This window comes from Talpa occidentalis, unplaced genomic scaffold (assembly GCF_014898055.3).
Source record: "Talpa occidentalis isolate TD23 unplaced genomic scaffold, MPIMG_talOcc4v2.1 talOcc4.5, whole genome shotgun sequence".
Lineage (NCBI taxonomy): Eukaryota > Metazoa > Chordata > Mammalia > Eulipotyphla > Talpidae > Talpa > Talpa occidentalis.
In genome coordinates this window covers 139,497,742-139,516,797 of record NW_023604861.1, presented here as the reverse complement: position 1 = coordinate 139,516,797, position 19,056 = coordinate 139,497,742, and the positions used below count along the sequence as shown (strand labels likewise).

The 19,056-nt window shown below is 67.4% G+C and overlaps 1 protein-coding gene across 2 annotated transcripts; it reads right to left on the bottom strand.

The window, feature by feature from the left end:
- Positions 1 to 15,667: 15,667 nt before the first annotated feature.
- On the bottom strand, positions 15,668 to 19,003 carry TMEM18 (transmembrane protein 18). 2 transcript variants are annotated; one of them, XM_037527068.2, is made up of 5 exons: positions 18,896 to 19,003; positions 17,312 to 17,432; positions 16,516 to 16,570; positions 16,026 to 16,122; positions 15,668 to 15,929 (listed from the first exon to the last, which is right to left on the bottom strand). In XM_037527068.2, exons 1-5 carry the CDS (start codon positions 18,950 to 18,952, stop codon positions 15,834 to 15,836), a joined length of 426 nt encoding a protein of 141 aa, XP_037382965.1. In that variant the 5' UTR covers positions 18,953 to 19,003; the 3' UTR covers positions 15,668 to 15,833. The 2 variants fall into 2 exon arrangements, with proteins under 2 accessions (XP_037382965.1, XP_037382964.1); XM_037527067.2 differs by having other exon boundaries at positions 15,854 to 15,929; positions 16,030 to 16,122.
- Positions 19,004 to 19,056: the final 53 nt, after the last annotated feature.

Below are 19,056 nucleotides of genomic sequence, written 5' to 3'. Positions count from 1 at the left end.
GGCCGCCCTGGCGGAGTCTGGAGGAGCCCAGCGCCCGCCCCAGGGGAGTGCGCCCGGCTGCTCCCGCCCGGAGGGCCCGAGGCCAGGTCTCCGGAGGGGCCTGCGGGGCGAGCGCTGCGGCCTCTGCCGTCTGGGAGGCACAGCACGAAGCAGGGCCGGGGCGGCAGCCAGAGAACCCCGAGAGGCTGCGCCCCTCGCCCGGGGAGGCGGCACGAGGGGTGCCTGGGGGCCATGACCGCGGGCACCCGCCGACCCCGTGACCCGCCCCCAGGCCTGCCCGGCGCCCGCGGTTGCCCCCAGGGTTGCGGGGCCTCCGCTCGGCTCTGCGGGTCGGGAGCAGCGCCCCGCGCAGGTCGCCCCAGCCCTGGCGGGGGGGGGGGCGGGGGGGGCGCGTTCTCCGGCCCCCAGGCCCGCCCCGCCCGCGCCCCCCCCCCCCGCCCGCCCGCGGGAAGCTGCGCCCTCCGGCCCGGCGGCGCTGCTGGACTTTAAAGGCGGAACCGGGCGGGACGAGGAGCGACCCCGCGCCGGACCCTGGACGCGCCCGCCCGGGGCCCCGCTCACCTCCGGCCCGGAGCAGGACACGCCCCGGCCAGGGCGCGACGGCCCGGGAGACGCAGGCGCCGAGGCCCGGCCGGGTGGACGCTCGGGCTGTGCCTCGGCCCGGGACGCGGCGCGCTGAGGCGCCCACCTCGCCTGTGCCCACCTCGCCTGTGCCCACCGACGCGGCCTCAGCCCCGGTGCCCGCTGAGCCGGCAGCCCGGCCTCCCCTCCGGCCCCTGCTGCCCACGTGGCCCTCGGGCCCCCACGCGCCCGCCTGCAGGGCGGGGAGCTCGCAGGGCCTCGGGCGTCCGCCCACCAGGGCAGGCGTCCTGGGCACGTGCGAGGAGTGGGGTATCACTTCAGGTTCCTTTGTTCACGCCCCCACAGGTGGACGCCGACCCCTCTGTGAGGCCCTTTGCCTTCCGGAGCTGCTCAGACTCCAGGGCGCGGGGCCCCAGGCTGCCCCACGCAGCGCCTGCCCCCCTCCGCCTCCGTGCCTGTGTGCAGGTGCGTCCACCGCAGTCAAGGCGCTTTCGCCACAAAACCAGTCTCAGGTGGAGCCTGAGGGAGGCAGACCCCGTGCAGGGAGAGGGGAGCGTGGAAGAGCGGGGCCCCCAGTGCCGGGCAGTGGGGGCGCCTGGCCGCTGGGTAGACTGTGGGCTCTCAGACGCTTCAGGCAAGAAATGACATTTAAATAATCTGGGAGAAGCAGCCGTGTTGCCCCCCGGCCACAGCTGAGTGCAACAGGCAGAGCCACTCAAGGCTGAGACAAAGGCTGGGGCTGCGCCGGGCGCCACGGTGGGCGCGTTTCATTTCTGCCCTTATCAAGGGCCTGACTCATGCCTGCGAGCAGCTCGGGCATGGCCACAGAAAAGCAGCCTTTCCTGACCCTGGATGCCCAGGGCCGGCCCCACATGGCCACCACTGAGTCACCGCAGCCCTGCCGGCCGGGCTGCTCTCGGGAGGGGTGCGGGGGCACAGGCCTGCGGCCCTCTCCTGAGCGGAGCCTGGGCGGGCGCTGAGCGTGCCCTGAGTGTGCCCCTCACCAATATTGCATTAAGACGCAATTTCCCGCTTTTGCTTGGAGCCGACAGTGAGTCAGCGGTCGATTCCCCGCCTGCCCGCCCCTGCCGGTTCCTCCAGGCCCTGGGAGAACCTCACTCCAGCACTGGCAGGAACCTGTGAGCTCTGAGATGTTCTTTTCTAAAATAAGGCTGTTTCCTTCCTTCAAATGCTTGACCTTGACCTGCAAAGTCTCTGCTGAGAACCTGTGGCAAAGCACAGGTGACCATAGGGGGCTGGGCATCACTTTGGGAGCGGCGGGAAGGTGGCCCCCCTCAGGGATCTGGCTCGAGCGTTCTGGCCCCGTGGCCTCAGCCTGTGGGGGCGTGTCTGTTGCCCTCAATGCCCCCGACCTCAGCCCGCGCCGCCCCGGACGCACGAGTCCAAACCCAGCACAGCAGGGAAATAGGAATGGTTTGTTCAGGGAGATAAACCTGCCACGGCAGCCGCACCCCCAAGTCTGCCTGTGATTCCAGCCCCTGGACTTGGAGGGTGAGCCCGCCCCGTGGCCCTGGGGGGGTCTCTGGCTCCTCTCAGTGGGTGCTGGCTCTCCCCTGCGCCGCTGATGGGGAGCACCTCGGGAATGGAAGTGATTTCAGAAGCGGCATCACCAGCGGGGTGAGCTTCCGCCTTCCCACAGGACTGCCGTGTCTGCCTGTGTAACCCCCAGAGCGGCACCGCTCACACCGGGTCTCCATGGTCGGGTCAGCCCAGCACGATGCTGGGATGGCTGCTGGGGATACACATGGAGCCCAGGAGAAGACAGGCCAGCGGTGCCCACACAGCTGGACACGCGCCTGCGTTGGGTCCAACACACAGCTGGACACGCGCCTGCGTCCAACACAGCACCACACCCGGGGCCGGAGCTGACACCACTGCTCGCAGGCGCGGATTCATGTCACCCACACCCGCGAGCAGCCGGGCACGTCCAGTGGCAGGAGGGTGAGTGCACGTGATCCGCGCAGCCGCCAGGGACACGCGGAAGGTGCCCGGGGGTGCAGGGGGAGCAGGGGGACATGCGGAGGGTGCCCGAAAGGCCACAGCGTGACGGGCTCGCCGGCTGTTGGGCAAGGCTGGGGTGGCGCCGTCAGAGACCGCGGTTCCCAGGAGGGCGCAGTGAGAGATGGGCACGGGGCGGCCAGGGCATCCGTCTACACCGCAGGCGGCTCTGCTGGTGCAGCTCTGGGTCTGGGGCCCATGGCGGGGTCTCCTGGCCCCGAGTCACCTGCTCCGAGAGCCTCGGCCCAGACGGCGGCCGCTGCCAGAACAGGAGGGGACCCGGAGCCCCATCTTGAAAGGCGGTCTCAGTTCTTCTCACGGGTGGGGGGTGTGAGGGGAACCTCGGAGGCGGAATCGTGTGTGTCCCCCCCAACCCCCCATGTCTGCAGCTCTCGGCACTGCCCGCTCTCGGGGCTTCCTGGCCAGGAAGGCTTCGGGGTCATGGCATCCCAGTGAGCACAGGCGTCCTGGCCGAGCCTGGACCCCGAGTCTAGACAACAGGGGGCCAAGACAAGGCACCCACGTCTGGCAGAAGCAGATTCCATCCTGGGGTCTCCGTCCTCCTGCAGCTGTGGGTGCCGCTCTGGGGTCTTCTTGACTGTTCCTTCATGTTGACATCTGAAAACTGGCCCCGCCTCAGCACACACGAGCTTTTGAGCCTGTTTTTTTTTTTTTTTTTTAAAGATTGATTTGTGCATCCAAGAGCCGGGGTACAGGCCAGAGGTGTGGGGGTGAGAGGACTCCCCAGAGACAGAGTGGGGAGCAGAGCAGGCGGATCTACTGAAATCCACTGCTGAGGGGAGCAGCGGGGAGACAGGAGAGGTCTGCTGTGCCCTGTGGGTAGCTCCCTGGCTGGGGATCGAACTCATGCAGCAGAGGCTGCGGACAGCTTTATAGCGTGGTGCTTAACCCCTTGCGCCAGCAGGGAGGCCCCTGTTTGTCACTTTCGCGTTTATCCTGACCTCTCTGCTGACCGGCGCGGTGGCCACGTGGGTGGTCTCAGCCACGAGCTCCCTCCTCTCCACAGCTCGGGCGGCCCCAGCCCTCAGCGCCTGGGCGGGCTGTGTCCACCCAAGGCAAGAACCACATCACGGCCGGCCCGGCCTCCTCACAAGGATGCAAGGGCCCAGCTGCAGATGGGCCGACTCCACCCGCCCCAATTCTTTCTTTTTCCAATTTCTTTATTGTGACAAAGGACACATGACAAGATCTACTATTTTGATCATTTTTAGGCACGTACTTCAGTCGGTGAGAAGGTAATTGGTGCAGCCACTATGGAAAACAGAATGGAAGCTTCTCAAACACCTAAAAATAGGCCGCCATATGCTCCCGCAAGCCTGCTCCGGGCGCTCATCCGGGAGTGGGGCGCGGCCTCCGGGGCTGTGACCCGCGCTCGTGCCGGCGTCCTCGCAGCAGCGAAACGGGGGCCGCCTCGGGGAGGGTGTGAAGGTGCAACGGGGGTTCCGGGGGGAGGGGAGGTGCCAGGTTCCGGGGCCCCCCAGGGAGGGTGAGCTGAGCAGGGAGAGAAGCTGGAGAGGAGCCTGAGGAGGGAGGAGGAGGGGCGGGGCAGGAGGACCTGGAGGACGGGGAGCAGAGGCGCGTGGACGGGTGCGCTGGGCCGTGGCTCCTGGCCTGGCTGGGACAGACGCCGTGAGCCCGGGGGAGGGGACGGCGGCAGCGTTGATCCTGGTTTTGCTCCTTTTGTCCCAGAGGCGCCGCTGGCCCTTCTGCCCCTTTCCTATGGGTCCCCCAGGAGGGGCCTTTGACTGGGGCAGTTCTCGGGGCTCAGAGGCTCTGCTTTGGGCCACCCCGTTTGGCTGGATGTTTCGCCATGAGGGGACGGGCGGCTGCGGGTGCTGGTGTGGAGACCGCCCCTCCTCCGCATCGGCACTGACTGTCGAAGGTCCTTTCCACTCAGGGTCTCACGCCGGACAGGAAGCCTTGTCTTGAGCAACGACGGCAGACCCACTTAGGGGGGGCAGGGCTGGGGATTCTGGGGTGCCCCTCCCCTGCCCTGCCACAAAGGAAGTGCGGCCTATGTGCCCACCACACACGCGCACACCGGCTGTCACTCATGGGGAGCCGCCCGGCAGACCCCACCACCCTCCCAGGGGCAACTCTGGGCAGGTGGAGCAGGCAGGGTCAGGCAGCAGCCTCGGGGCCCCTGGTCTGTGCCGTCCTTGGGCTCCAGACGCCCGCACGTCCTGTGAGCCGCCCGGCAGAGGGTCCGAGGGCCCCAGCTGCAGACTCTCTCGCCAGGGGGCGTCTCCAGGGTCCCCAGAAGCCTGTCAACACACATGCGTGCTGTCCAGTGACAGGTCCTCACCTCCAGTGTCTGAGGGCCCTGCCCCAGGGTCCCAGCTGGGCCCCAATCCAGGCCCTACGTGAGACTAGCCGCGTGGATCTCAGGAATCACGGACCAGGGACAGGCTTCACAGCGGGAGGAGCCCGGAGACGGGGGAGCCCGGGGATGGGGGAGCCACCAAAGACTTCCGGCAGGACGGTTAAGCTCGCACTGGCCGCACAGTGAAGAGCTGTCTGCGCAGGGCCTAGGCTCGGGGGTCTGGCTCCGGGGCCTCCTCTCAGGTGCGAGTCTGGGCTGCCCCGCCCATGCCAGCCGCTGGTCTCCGGGCTCCCTCCGTGGGTGCCGGCCACCCCCTGCTCGTCAGGCTCACTAAGCGCGTGGCTGGCCCCGGCACGAACCCCGCGGCCCCAGGCCCCTGCCCCCGCGGTGGTGGGCCTGAGCGCCCCCGGAGCAGATGCGGGGCCCAGGGCCTGGGCCACACGTCCCTCTGTTCATCCCGGGGGGCAGGCCATGCTCCGGCGCTGGCCTCCTCTCAGCTGATTTTCCTTGTTTCAGACAAAACCAACCGGGCGCCTGGGAAGTGCATCATGGCACCGAGCAACGTCATGTAACGAGATAAGTCTCGGGTCAGTTTGACTCATTTATCCAGAAGTGAGTCAGCTGTCTGCAAAGGTCAGACGCACCCCGGGGACGGAGGGCGCAGCTGACAGGCCAGGGGACACGCGGCGTCCCTGCTCCTGCCCATCCTGACTCCCTGGGTCTGCATTAGGGGCTCCCAGCCAGTCACCCACACGGAGCTGCAGGAAGGAGCCTCTGGGCTGCAGCTCCTGCGGGGGGGGGGGGGGGGTCATGCCCTGAGGAGCCAAAACCCAAACTTCCCCTGCCCTTCCCCCTGGAGTGGTCACACAGCTGCCCCATGGCCCCTCTCTGTGGAAGCCCCCCGCACCCCCGAGTCCCCCAGGGAAGCTGTGCAGGGCAGGGCCTGCCCAGGACATAGCCAGGGGGACTGTGTGCTTTCTGGGGCCCAGGGCCCCTACTGAGAACCCAGCTGAGAACAGGCTTCCTCGGGCTCACTGCTGACCCACAGGAGCACGAGGGGCTGCTGGTCGCTGGGGGCCCTGAGGCCCAAGAGCCGCCCTTCCTCAGGTGCCACAGTGGTGCGCACTGGGGGGACAGGAGCTGGGGGGTGGGGTGCGCCGTGGTGGTGGAGGGCAGGAGCTGAGGGCAGGGGCAGCTGGCTGATGCTTGCTGGGGGTGCACCAGGGAGGCGGGGGTGCAAGGCAGAGGGTGGGGGGCAGTCTGGGCGTGCACGCATGCGGTGAAGGGCAGGCAGGACAGACGGCAGCTGGGCGCTCCAGACCACCTCTGCTGGGGGCCGCAGGGGCGAGTGTCCACCACAGTGTTCGCCGGCCTGGGCTCCAAGGGTTCAGGCAGCAAATCCCACGTGAGCTGTGGATGATTCGTTTTAGTTGTTTATTTTCATTTCTGCTGGTGTCTTTACATCGGCTCTGGAGCACAGGAGATGGAACGGTATGTGTGCAAAGGCATGAGAACAGTGGAAAAATTCAGTTTTCCCGGAATGCTGGTGAGTTCATTGAATTTAGTCACTTACCAGCTAAATATGAAGGTGTGTGGGCCATTGGGGAGACTGGACGGGCCGTCAGAGGCCGGTGCCGAGGGTGGGCGGCTCGTGAGCCCTGGCGGGAGGCAGAGCCCTGGCTGAGGAGCCGCCCTTCCCCCCAGGCCCAGGCACTCCGTCCTGCCCAGATGTCCTGCCCCCATGTGCTCCGTGGGGTGCGAGGCTCCAGGACGCACCGTCCACTCTGAGCTCCCAACCCCACCCCCCAAACTTTCCTTCCAGAAACTGCTTTGTTTGCTCCATGATTCTCACACCTCGACCCGCAGCCTAGACCCAAGCTCCTCTCACACCCACGCCGGCCACCCGACCCTCTGAGGGGGGTGCACCCCTGCCCAGGGCTGAGGCCCCACAGCCTGACCCTGCACTGGCCTGAGTCGCCTCCCCAGTCCGGGCACCTCACTCTCCAGTGCTGGGTCCCAGTTCTCCAGGAACTAGGAAGAAAGGAGGGTGCCCCAGGTCTCGCTGTCCTCCCTCCACCCCTATCTCTGCTGCCCTCCGTCCTGGGCCTCGGCCGCTGCAGCTGCTCCACTCTAGCCCCTGCAGGGGTTCGGGGCTCTTGTCCCCAGGGTGCCCCCGCAAAGGGCAACCCTGCGCTCTCTGGCCCGTCTTGCCACCCACAGGCCACTTCACCGTGGGACCCAGGTCACAGGTCCTGGCGAGACCCCGTCTGCCCTCCACGTTCTTAGTCCCCAGGGGCTGAGTCGGCTCCACGGACATCGTCCAGGACAGGTGCCAGGCAGGGATAGGCACTGGCTGCGGCAGCCGCAGTCCCCTGCCTCCCCTGGCCCTCCCCTGGGTGCAAACTTTGTCTCACCCAGGAACCGGCCTGTCCCTGATCTCGCTGGGATAAGAGAGTGTCGTTTCTTTGGCTTTCAGCCCGAACGGCCCCGAGGGGGCATCCTGTCCTATTCTTGGCGCCCCTGTGGGGCCGGGAGCTTCATTCTGCCAGGGAGAGGAGTCGGCCAGAGGGCACGGGGCCTGGGGGGGGCGACGTTCCTGGAGGGGCGTCTTGTGAAACCTCAGGTTTTTAAATTCGCCCATTTGTATTAACGGCACTTGACGCTTCCACATAAAGAGCAGCCCCGCCCAGAACGGCCCCGCTCCTCACCCCGCCGTGAGCGAAGGGCGTGCGGAGCAGCCGGGCGGGCAGGTGGAGGAAACACCGCGGTGAGCGTCTGGATTATTAACGAGCAATGCAGGCTCCATTCCCGGCGCTCACATCCCAATGAAAGGTCACCTGCCGGCCCCGCGGCTCGTCATGGCTCAAGGAAAGGCCTGGAGCCCCCGGGCAGAGCCCCCAGATCTGGGGTGCGGAGCGGCCGCGGCGGCAGGAGGGCACCGGGCAGGCTCTCCGCGCCGAGCAGCCGGGCACAGGGGCGTCCCGGAGGCCTCGGCGGCTTTTCCAGGCCTTTACTGCCCCCCCGCCCGCGAATCTCACTCTCCCTGGGCCCGGCGCTGACCCGTCCGTCCGGCGGCCACCCACAGGAACGCCGCCGCCGCGCGCGCGAGCGCTCTCCGCTCCCGCCCTGGACACGCGTCTGCGCTCCGCGCTCGCCGGCGCGCGCCCTCCGCGAACGGGGGCGAGCTCCGGGGCACCCCCGCGCCGTCCCAGGGCCGGCAGCCCCCGCAGGCGCAGCGAGGGCGCCCCAAGGCCCTCCCGGGCGGAGCCGGCCGCCAAGAGTCCCGGCCGCCTTGGCCAGCTCCTCGGTCGTCGGTTGCCGCAACAGCACCCGCCGTTCTGAGCGGACAGGGCGCCGCGACCCCGACTCCCCGTGACTCCGGACGGGCGGGACGCCAGGTCACGCCAGCCACGTCAGCCTCTCCAGACCACGCCGGTCACGCCAGGTCACGTTAGTCACGTCAGCTACGCCAGTCACGTCAACTACGCCAGGTCACGCCAGTCACGTCAGCTACAACAGTCATGCCAGGTCACGCCAGTCACGCCAGGCCACGCCAGCCACGTCAGCCACGCCAGGTCACGCCAGGTCACGCCAGGTCACGCCAGTCACGTCAGGTCACGCCAGCCACGGCAGGTCATGCCAGTCACGTAAGCTACGCCAGGTCACATCAGGTCACGCCAGTCACGTCACTATGCCAGGTCACGTCAGGTCACGTCAACTACGCCAGGTCACGCCAGTCCACGCCAGACACGTCAACTACGCGCCAGGTCACGTCAGTCATGTCAGGTCACGCCAGTCACGTCAGGTCACGTCAGCTACGCCAGGTCACGCCATCCAGTCAGGTCACTCCAGTCACGTCACTACGCCAGGTCACGTCAGGTCTCGTCCACTACGCCAGGTCACGCCAGTCCACGCCAGTCACGTCAACTACGCGCCAGGTCACGTCAGTCACGTCAGGTCACGCCAGTCACGTGCCAGGTCACGCCAGCCACGTCAGGTACGCCAGATCACGCCAGGTCACGTCAGTCACGCCAGGTCACGTCAGCCACATGAGCTACGCCTGGTCACGCCAGGCCATGCCAGCCACACCAACCACGCCAGCCACACCAACCTCGCCAGGTCACGCCAGGTCACGCCAGATCACGCCAGGTCACACCAGTCACGTCACTACGCCAGGTCACGCCAGATCACGCCAGTCACGTAAGCTACGCCAGTCACGTTAACTACGCGCCAGGTCACATCAGTCACGTCAGGTCACGCTAGTCACGTCAACTATGCCAAGTCACGTCAGCTACGCCAGGTCACACCAGTCCAGCCAGGTCACGCCAGTCACGTCAGTTACGCCAGGTCCGCCAGATCACGCCAGTCACGTAAGCTATGCTAGTCACGTCAACTACGCGCCAGGTCACGTCAGTCACGTCAACTACGCGCCAGGTCACGTCAGTCACGTCAGGTCACGCCAGGTCACGCCAGTCACGCTAGGTCACGCCAGGCCACGCCAGCCACACCGACCACGCCAGTCACGCCAGGTCACGTCGGCCACAACAGGCCTGCGCACTTTCAATGCCCGGGAGACACGTCAGCTGAGACGCCATGAGGCCCTGTCATGGATGGGTGCTGCGGCCACTCCCGGGAGCTGAGGGCCCCACCCACTGAGGATGTGTGAAGCCCCGCCCCAAGGGAGCCCCGCCCCGCGCAGCAGGAAACCCCGCCCCGCCGGAGCCCCGCCCCACGCCGCAGGAAGCCCCGCCCCACCAGAGCCCCGCCCTGCGCCGCAGGAATCCCCGCCCCTCCGGGAGCCCCGCCCGCCCCTTCGGAAGCCCCGCCCCACGCCACATGAAGCCCCGCCCCGCGCCGCAGGAAGCCCGCCCCCCGGAGCCCCGCCCCCTGCGGATCCGCACAGGTGAGGGCGGAAACTCGGGTTGGTCTGGACTGAGGCGGCCCGGGGGCTCCGCCCGGTCGCTTTGTGAGTTCAGAGGGTGTGCGCGGCGTGTGACAGACGGAGACACACAGAGACAGACAGAGGGACACAGAGACAGACACAGAGACAGACGGAGAGACACAGAGACAGAGACAGACACAGGGACAGACGGAGAGACACAGAGACAGACACAGAGACAGACGGAGAGACACAGAGACAGACACAGATGGAGAGACACAGACATACGGAGAGACAGAGACAGCAGGAGAGACACAGAGACAGACGGAGAGACACAGGAAAGGAACAGATTTAAGAGGAAAGTGCTTGAGGCAGTTTGACAAGGGACAGAATTTTGAATTTTAGCAGTTTGCGAGCTTTGAGCCATGAAGAGCACCCTTGGGGTGACTCCGCCACCGCCTGGCAACCAGGGCCTCCTGCTCCCGGACGGTGCAGCCAGCGGAGCTCCTGGGTCAGCTCTCCCAGGCCCTGGGGCAGCCGGGTGCCCCACCTGCCCTGTGGGTTGGCGCTTGCTCACCTGCCCTGGTGGCCGCCACGTCCTGCGTTTTCCAGCCAGTGAGCATCCCGGTCGCCGGCTCCCTGGTCCCTGCAGGCCGCCTCCTCTCCACCCACCACGGCCCCCCGGGAGCTAGCAGAAGCCACCTTGCCACGAGTCCTTCACAGCTTCTCGTTCACATGAACGTTTAAATAACACGAAGCCCTGGGGAAACCTGCCAGGCTCTCCTTAGAGCCACAGAGCCTGTGTCGCTCGTGGGCCGGTGGGGCTCCCAGGGTCCCCCATGGTGGGAGGGGTGTGGCCAGCGCTCCCGGCTTTTCTGGACAAGCAGCAGGGCCTTCCAACAGCGGGGGCTCCTCGTTGAGTCTTCGGGGCTTGCACTCATGTCTGGGCTGAGAGGGCGGCCCTGGGGATGGGGCAGTGCTGCGGGGTGCTGGCGGCCCGTCCGGCCCCCACAGGTGAGCTCTGCAGCCGTCTGCAATGGCTGGTCCTTTCGGTCTCCCAGGGGTCATTGGGGGCTCAGGGGGGATTTCTCCAGCTCTGTTAGGAAACTGTAGCCTTGTTCTTTAGCTTGACGGCAGTTTTCATCAAATCAATACCTTTACACCGTCTGACCCATCCAGACGTCACCATAAGTGCTCATGGTGTCGATGTAACAGTGGGTGGCCATGGTGGCCTCAGGGAGATGCATCCCACCCACTGCAGAGACCGGACTGGCCACAGCCCCACATGGCTCCTCACCCACGCCCAAACTCTGAGGCCTTGCCCATGTCCTGCAGGCCTCATGGGCGACAGCCCCGCGGGCGCCCCGGCCAGCGCAGGTCCCGGGTGAGCATGTCGAGGTGACCCAGGTGGGGCCTCCGCTGACTGAGGCTGGGGCCAGGTCCACTGCACCCAGGACAGGAGCAAGGCCCCAAGTGACCAAGAAGGACTGCCACGAAGCTGGGTGCTAGACCCGGCTATGGACGCTGCACGCCAGTGGCCCGCAGGCGAGGGCGCCTCGGAGGGCCAGTGCAGCCCGGGTTCCTTGCCGTCACTGTGGCCCTGCCGTGCCGGGAGGGCCTCTCTGTGAACACAGCGTCTCAGCCTGCTCTGGAGCATGTGCTCGCTCGCATGTTGGAAGCGAGACTTTGCACTGTGGGTGAAAAGGTGCTTGTGTCACGAAGTTAGGGACGCAGAGGCAGGCCTTCTCCCCCACCCCCACGGTGCCGGGCCCTGCTGGCTTGTGGCTGAAGCACGTCAGGGGAGCGTGGGAAGCAGGTGAGACCCCTGACGGGAGACGGGCGTCTTGGGGGCAGCCTCGGAGGGATCTCAGGTGCTGGAGAGGGTGCTGGCAGCCCAGGCCCAGTGGCCAATTCTCTGTGGGCCCTGTGCCATGTGGGCTGCGGTGGCGGATGGAGGCAGGCCTGGCCGCCCTGTCCACGTCCACACATGACCAGGCTGGGCCCAGGCGGCATCCCTGGGGGCAGCCCTCGTGCCCATCTGCTGGGCAGACGCCTCGGGAGGGCGGGGCCGGCTGGGCTGCATGACCGTGACAGGAGCCGGCCTGTGTCGGTCCCAGCAGGAGGCGGGAAGCTGGGGCTTGTCACGCCTGAGACCTTGGGCGACTGCCAGGCCCATGGGCTTTGCCCAGGCGGGGGCGGGACACCTGGCGGGATGGGGCAGTGAGACAGGTGGAGCCAGGAAGGCAGAGACCCTGTTCTGGCCCGCGGCCGCCGGGGGGTGGCAGGAGCCCCGGATGCTCTCTAGTGCTCAGAGCTGGCTGCTGGGCTCCCAGGGGAGGGGGTCCCACGGAAAAGGAAGGCAAAGGCCAGGAAGCAGCTGCCTCCGAGGCCACCCAGCAAGGGGACGGCAGCAGGGAGGAGGGACAGGCAGGTCTCGGGGCAAGGGTTGCGGATGTGGCAGCTGCCGAGGAACCAGTCGAGTGAGGGGACGGGCCGGGCCGAGTCCTGGGAGATGGCTCGGCAGGCAGGCCCCGCGGTGGGAGGGCAAGCCGGGGCTCAGTGCTCGCTCTGCCAAGGGCCTCTTCTCCCCAGTCTCACAGGCTGCCCTGAGTCCCAGAAAACGCAGCTCTGGTTCTCCCTCCCGGGAGCTGAGCCAGCAGCGCCCCCCATCCCCCGCTCTCCCGAGGGCCCCCAGGGTGACGCGGGAGCGAGAGGGTGGGTGCAGCCCGCCAGCCTCACTGCAGCCCCTGGCCACGAGACCGTGATGGCCGGGGCTTGAGTGTCGTGTATCGGTCGCCATATGTCTGCAAGCAGGGTGTGGGGGGCGCGTGGGGGGCAGGTGGGCAGATAATCACAAGAAGAGATGTGTGGTTGGAGAGCAGCTCTCAGCTGACGGGCTCTGAAGCCCTTCGCCATGACCGACACGCGGCCATGAGCCCAGCATCATCCAGGGCTGCTCGCTGCGCCCCCTCCTCGGGGTGCAGCCTGGCTCCACCACCGGCGCCTTTGCCGAGAATGAACCCGAGCCAGTGGGGGCCAGACCGTGCCCCTGCCCTGAGCAGCCGGGGCCCCTGGGACCAGGCGGCTGGGCCGGGTCGGTCAGCTCCACACACCTCACCCGGGAGCGTCCGGGCCGTGGCCGCAGCGCTCGCTTGGGCTCGAAGCGCCGCGCAGAGGGCCTTGAGGGCCTTTCCTGCTGTGGCGGACCCGGGCTGCGCTGGTGGAGGGGGAGCGGCTGGCCTGCGCCCCAGGGAGCTGGTGGACACGCGGTGACAGCGTCTGCAGAGACGGCGCGTTCGTTGGTTTCTCAGAACAATCGTTCTTTATCTCTGCGAAGACGCCTCTGCAAGCCCGGGTCAGTCTCACGAAAGAGTCAGGGCTGCCTGCCAATTCCGCCCTTAGAAATTCCAGAACAAATTCAGTTGAAGCGTTTGGGGTGTTGTCCGCAGGAACGCGCGGGAGTGGAACCCCCGTGGGGTACGCGAGCATCACTGACCTCGGGTCCTGCGGCGCGGATCTGGCAAACGCCTGTTTACAAAGCCGGGTCGGAGCCGGCGGGGTGAGGCTGCAGCAAATGGGCTGCGAGGAGCGGGCTGGACCTGCCCCGCCCTGCTGCCCCGGTGGCGACACTTCCAGGGCGGCCGAGAGGGTCCCGGCCCCGCCGCAGGCCCCAGGACCAGGCCGCGCCGGCCACCGCTCGTCCGCCCGCCGCCGTCGCGTGGGGCCGCGGGCGGCTCAGGGCAGCTCCGGGCCGTGCTCAGGGCCTCACGCTCCCGCGGAGGCCGCCGGGGGCCTCCCCTCTGCGGACACTCGCCGCCCCGCCGGGGGCTCGCCCGGGCGGGCCAGAGCGGGCAGCGCGGGGGACACGCTCCAGGGGTGGCGCCGCCCGCTGGGCCGAGGGCAGGGTCCCGGCCGCGTGCCCCCCCCCCCCCCCGGCCTGCGCGCGCCCCGGCGCCCCTCGGGCTGCGGGTCCAGAGCGCGCGGCCGGCGGCAGCGGCGGGTCCCCGGCGGCCCAGGCGCTGCTCTGGCGCCCCCTGGCGGCGGCCGCGCGCAGGCCGGACCGCTCTGCCGCCGCAGCGGCCTCGGGGCCGCCGTCCAGGTCGCGGACAGCGCCGGGGGCGCCGGCCCTCGAGCTCGCGGCTCTCTGCAGGCGCCGCCCCTCCTGTGCCGTGGCCGAGGGCAGGCCCCTGGCAGGCGGGGCCACAGCCTGACTCGAGGTCCTGCTTCCCAGGAAAGGGGTCTCGTGTCCTTGTCACCGCCCTGAGCACGCCTGCAAGGTCCTCCTGCCAGGGAGAGTGGGTGGCCATCGCCCACCCCACAGCAAGGCCACCACCCTGAGCACCCACCTCACGTGGGCGGGGGCACCCTCAGCACCCACAGACACAGCGGCCCGACCAGCACCCTCCCGGGGTCGCTGTGGCGGGGTCTCCTCAGCCCCGCTGGGGACAGCCGGGCCTGACTCGCTTAGTGGATCAGACAAGCGCTGTGCCCTGCCTCGGGAAACAGCCCCCACAACGTGGCTGCCCAGCAGAAGCACCGCGTTGCAGTGTGGACTTGATGGCACCCTGACGAACACTTGATTGAAAATGGATTTTCAGAGATAAAAGAGGGACAGTGAATTGACATGTTCTGTGTCCCCAGCCCACCCCAGTGATGCACAATAGAACAGAGGCAGGCAGCCCCGAGGGGGCCAGCAGGGCATGGGGGGCTGTGCTGCCACCCCCCGTTCTCCGCAGCAAGACCAGGCCCCAGGGCCGCCTGATGCTGGGCAGGACCAGCTCTGACACCCGGGCCCACCAGGAGGGCCAGACAGGCACAGGGACCCGCCTCGCAGCCAACACTTTTGAAGCCGAACACTACCGCGGGTCCTGAACCGGTCATGTTCAGAAAAGAACAGTGGGGACGGCCAGATGGACACTGGAGCAGACCGGCCACTCCGAGTTCTGCTCATGCTCCACCCAGGAGTTGGACGTTGGAGGGCAGGCGTTCCCAGGTTACAGCAAATTCGCCAGGGGCTACAGCTCCCTTCTGAAGCGAATGCCGGGATTCAGGAAACTGTTTCTGCAACTGTCTATGAAAACATTACACATACCTGGTTTCAAAACTTGTCAAAGTGCTACCTTTTTAGCTGCTAAATATACTTTCTCGTGAACCAGTTTTTCTTTTTGAAATCTAAACAATGTATTTTTCTTCGGGAAAATCACCTTGTTAAAATTCAGACAAGGAACTATCTTCTCGAACCAAAGTGCGGAGTCAGAGGCCCCCTCTGCTGAACGACCTGAAGGTGCAGGCCTCTTGCAGCCACCCCTCTGGCAGGGGCACGCAGGGGCACGCACTGCTTGGCAACAGCCCACTGACCGGATGCGGCCACGGGTCAGGCTGCGGGACGTGCACTGCAGACACAAGGCAACCCAGGAGGGTGCGAGGGCTCTGGGTCTGTCACAACCTCACTGGCGGTTTCCACGCGTGCCTCTGTGGTCTGAGGGCAAATTCACAGGACCACAGGATGCAAACCCCTTCCTCGGAGCCCCAGGTGTGGCCTGCATCACCTGCAGCCTCCCTGACTGCCGTGGCCTCAACTCTGTCCCACGGGGAGCCAGGGGCGTGCAGGGGGGCCCACGGACCTGGGGGGCCTGGCCTGGCCTCTGGCAGCCCCACACAAGTGGGGCTAGGTCACCCTGGTTGGGACCGTCCCCCACTGTGGGCCGTTTGGCAGCAGCTGGGTCCTACCTGCAGGGACAACCCCATCACCACTGTGCAGGCCGGAGGACACACCTGACTGGTGGGGCCGTCACTTGCCCCAGCGCCGCACGAAGGGTGCTTGGGAACCGGCACTGCCGCGGGACAAGCGGGCACACGGGAGACTGAGCACCGGGCGTTTATTACCCGTTGGCCTAAAGGCCCCGCCCTTGCCAGGGCACGCACACTGCGGAGGGATGTACGGGGACCACCCGGGGGCCCGTGACACTGGACCCGCCCAGGGGGGTGGGGAGGTAGCCACGCCACAGGTCACTCTTCTTTCCTCCTGCTGCGCCCCTCTCTCCTCTTCGCCTGTAAGCGCTTCAGGTCAGCCATGACCGCCAGTGTCTTATGCACCCACATGACCTGGAACAAGAGCAGCAGGCGCGGTGAGGGGGCAAGGGCTTGCGGGGAGGGAGCCGTGCACGACGAAGGCCGGGGAGGGTGCCGGGGGCTGGGCACGCACCACGATGGCCAGGGGTTGAGCAGTAGTGGCGCCGAGAACACGGTGGAGATGAACATGCCCCTGGAATCGAAGTACTGGTACTTGGAAAACAACCTGTAGGAGAGAAAACCAGGGTCCACCAGCTGATATCTCAGAGCCCTCCCCATACTGGCTGGCCATGCTAATGGTCCGGGGCCTGCCAAGGTCTCCCATCAGCCTGTGTTCCTGGGTGTGGCCCGGGAGAGACCTGGGGTAGTAGGAATGCACGGACCCTGGCGCATGCACTTCTGGCTCCCGCGGACACTGACCATGGACAAGTGGCCCTGCAGGTCTGCCCAGGTGGGCCCGGGTCACTCCAGGGGCATGGGGAGGCCCATGCTCAGCCCCACTCACAGGGCCCTAGGGCAATGGCCTCATGGGGCTGGCTCAGGGACAGTGAGTCCACGTAAGGGACAACTGCACCAGCGACACACGGCAGGGCCCACCCTATCGCCAGGTTCCTTATACCTCCAGTTCATGGCCGCCACCTCGTTGATGTACTCAGCACAATAGACCAGGATCACTGGGAGAGACAGAGACTGTTAGAAATCAGGTGACTGGCCCGCGGTCTTTCTAGAATAAAACTGCACTGTGTTTACCCGGGAACGCTGATACAAATATGGTGGACGGGCTCCCGAGAGCATCGCTGGATCAGCGCCCTCCAGCGCCCCAGGGGCCCAAGCAGCCCCGGGCTGCAGGCTGTCCGCAGCACTGTGGCCTTCAGCCTCTCCTCCCTCTGCACTGCCCAGGCCCCTGCACGTGGCTGTCCGGCCGTGGAGGCGCCTGGGCTGGCAGGTAAGGAGTGGCCACAGGCTGGGGGCATCAGCACATCCTCAGCGCACACAGTAAGGGCAGCCCCTGCCAGCGGGCAGCCTCCTGGTCTCCTCGCTGCACACACGTGCCACTGCAGGCCACAGCTCCCCGCCAGCGTGGCCTTTCCCAACCTCCCCAGGGGCTCCGAATCCTAAGCCCGGCCGTGGAAGGACCGGTTCTGCACAGCATCCTCTCCCGTCTGCACTCCCGCCAGGCCTCAGAGGAAAGCAACTTGTCTGTGAAGCTCCTTCCTGGGTCACAGCAGGGCCCAAGGTGCACCCAGATCGGTACCCCAGCCACTCTCATCGGTACCCCAGCCACTCTCGTCATAGCTGCCAAGTGTGGGAGGTGGGCAGGAAAGTGAAGGCAGCACGGGGGCCGGAAGGCAGGCGGGCTCACAGACACGTCTACTGCCGAGGGCGCCTGGTTGCAGAGGGGGCACTCCACTCACCAAGACACAGGAAGTGCCCGACCTGCAGTTTATACCTCTGGGAGGAGAGCCAGGTGAGTAGCAGGCAGAGCAGGTGGAAGGCAGCCAGTCCCAAGAGCCACGGCTCAGTCCAGTCCGTCTGCTGCAGGACACAAGATGCAGGTCAGGACCCACGCTTCAGCCCACACGATTCCTACCTTCCAGGCCAGGGGTTGAGACCCTGCACCACTGAGGCTTCCAAGTGGGTGCGGGGCATAGGCCCCTCCCTATGACATGCCCCGGCGCTGCAGGGGCTAAGTAAGACCTTGAGAGCTCTGCTTACACACACAGGGTGCTGCAGACGCGCCTCCTGAGCCCTGCCCAGGGCGATGAGAAGTCAGGCCCCTCTGCGGTTACTCCAGAGTCCCCCAGAAGTGAGGTGAGAACCTGTTTCCAGCTCTCTCTCTCTCTTTTAAGATTTTATTTTTATTTATTCATTTATTTATTTTTGTGTAGAAGAGCTGGGTGCAGCTCTTTGCATAGAAGGCCAAAGGGGCCTTGGGGGAGGGGGTGGGAGGACCCCTTGGGGGGTGGGGGGAGGACTCCCCAGAGAGAGCAGGGAGCAGAACAGGTGGATCGGCTGAAACCCACTGCTGAGGGGAGCAGCGGGGAGACAGGGAGGTCTGCTGCGCCCTGTGGGCAGCTCCCTGGCCGGAGATGGACTCGGTCCGCAGCGGTGAGAGCCTGAGACTCAAGCCCTGGGCCACCAGGGGGCCGTTTCCAGCTCTTTAGGGTGGAACTTGTGGCCTTGGAAATCTGAGTGACCTCAACCTGCAAGAACTGACTTCCCCGAGTTTCCGCCCGACCCCCACACGGTGCTGTACTCGCTACCTTATGGCCGCACACCTGCGCCCCAAGCGCTGACCCCCCTTGCACACACCCCAGCCAATCTCCCCACCGGCGACCCCATGCCTAGACCCCGCCCTGCCCTGCCCGGCAGGACTCGAGTGTCCACCCCGCTGGGTACAGGCCCCGGCCTGGGGGGGGCTGCAGCCGGCCACCCCGCCCACCCTCAGGCGCGCGCGGCGCAGCCGGCCCGTCCTCGGCCCCGCCCGCTTCCTCGGCCGCGCCCGCAGCCCCGCCCCGCCCCCGGGCTTCCGCGTCCCCGGCGCCCCGCCCCCCGGGCTTCCGCGTCCCCGGCGCCCCGCCCCCCGGGCTTCCGCGTCCCGGCGCCCCGCCCCCCGCCCCGGGCTTCCGCGTCCCGACGCCCCGCCCCCGGGCTTCCGCGTCCCCGACGCCCCGCCCCCCGGCTTCCGCGTCCCGACGCCCCGCCCCCGCCCCGGCCCCGGGCTTCCGCGTCCCCGGCGCCCGCCCCGCCCCGGGCTTCCGCGTCCTCGGCGCCCCGCCCCGCCTGCCCCGGGCTTCCGCGTCCCCGGCGCCCCGCCCCCCGCCCCGCCCCCGGGCTTCCGCGTCCTCTCGGCGCCCCGCCCCGCCCCGCCCCCGGGCTTCCGCGTCCTCTCGGCGCCCCGCCCCGCCCCCGGGCTTCCGCGTCCCCGGCGGGGCGGCAGCGCTGTGGGTTTTGCGCGCGCGTCGCCGCGGCCGAGTCGGCGGCCCCGCGGCAGTTACCGTGATCACGGCGGGGATGCTGACGGGGAAGGAGCGGGCCGAGAAGGCGGACGGCATCTTCCCGCAGGACCCGCCCCGCCGCCGGCTGCCTCGCCGCGCCCCAGGCCTCTCGCGCGGCCGCTGCTCTCGCGAGACCCGCCCCTTCTCGCGAGGCGCCGCCG

Coding starts and splice junctions, on each gene's coding strand:
- TMEM18 (XM_037527068.2), bottom strand. CDS start 18,952: ATGCCGTCCGCCTTCTCGGCCCGCTCCTTCCCCGTCAGCATCCCCGCC. Junction 16,571..17,311: donor CGGGCACTTCCTGTGTCTTG/GTGAGTGGAGTG, acceptor TGTCTCTCCCAG/TGATCCTGGTCTATTGTGCT. Junction 16,123..16,515: donor GTGGCGGCCATGAACTGGAG/GTATAAGGAACC, acceptor TCTCTCCTACAG/GTTGTTTTCCAAGTACCAGT.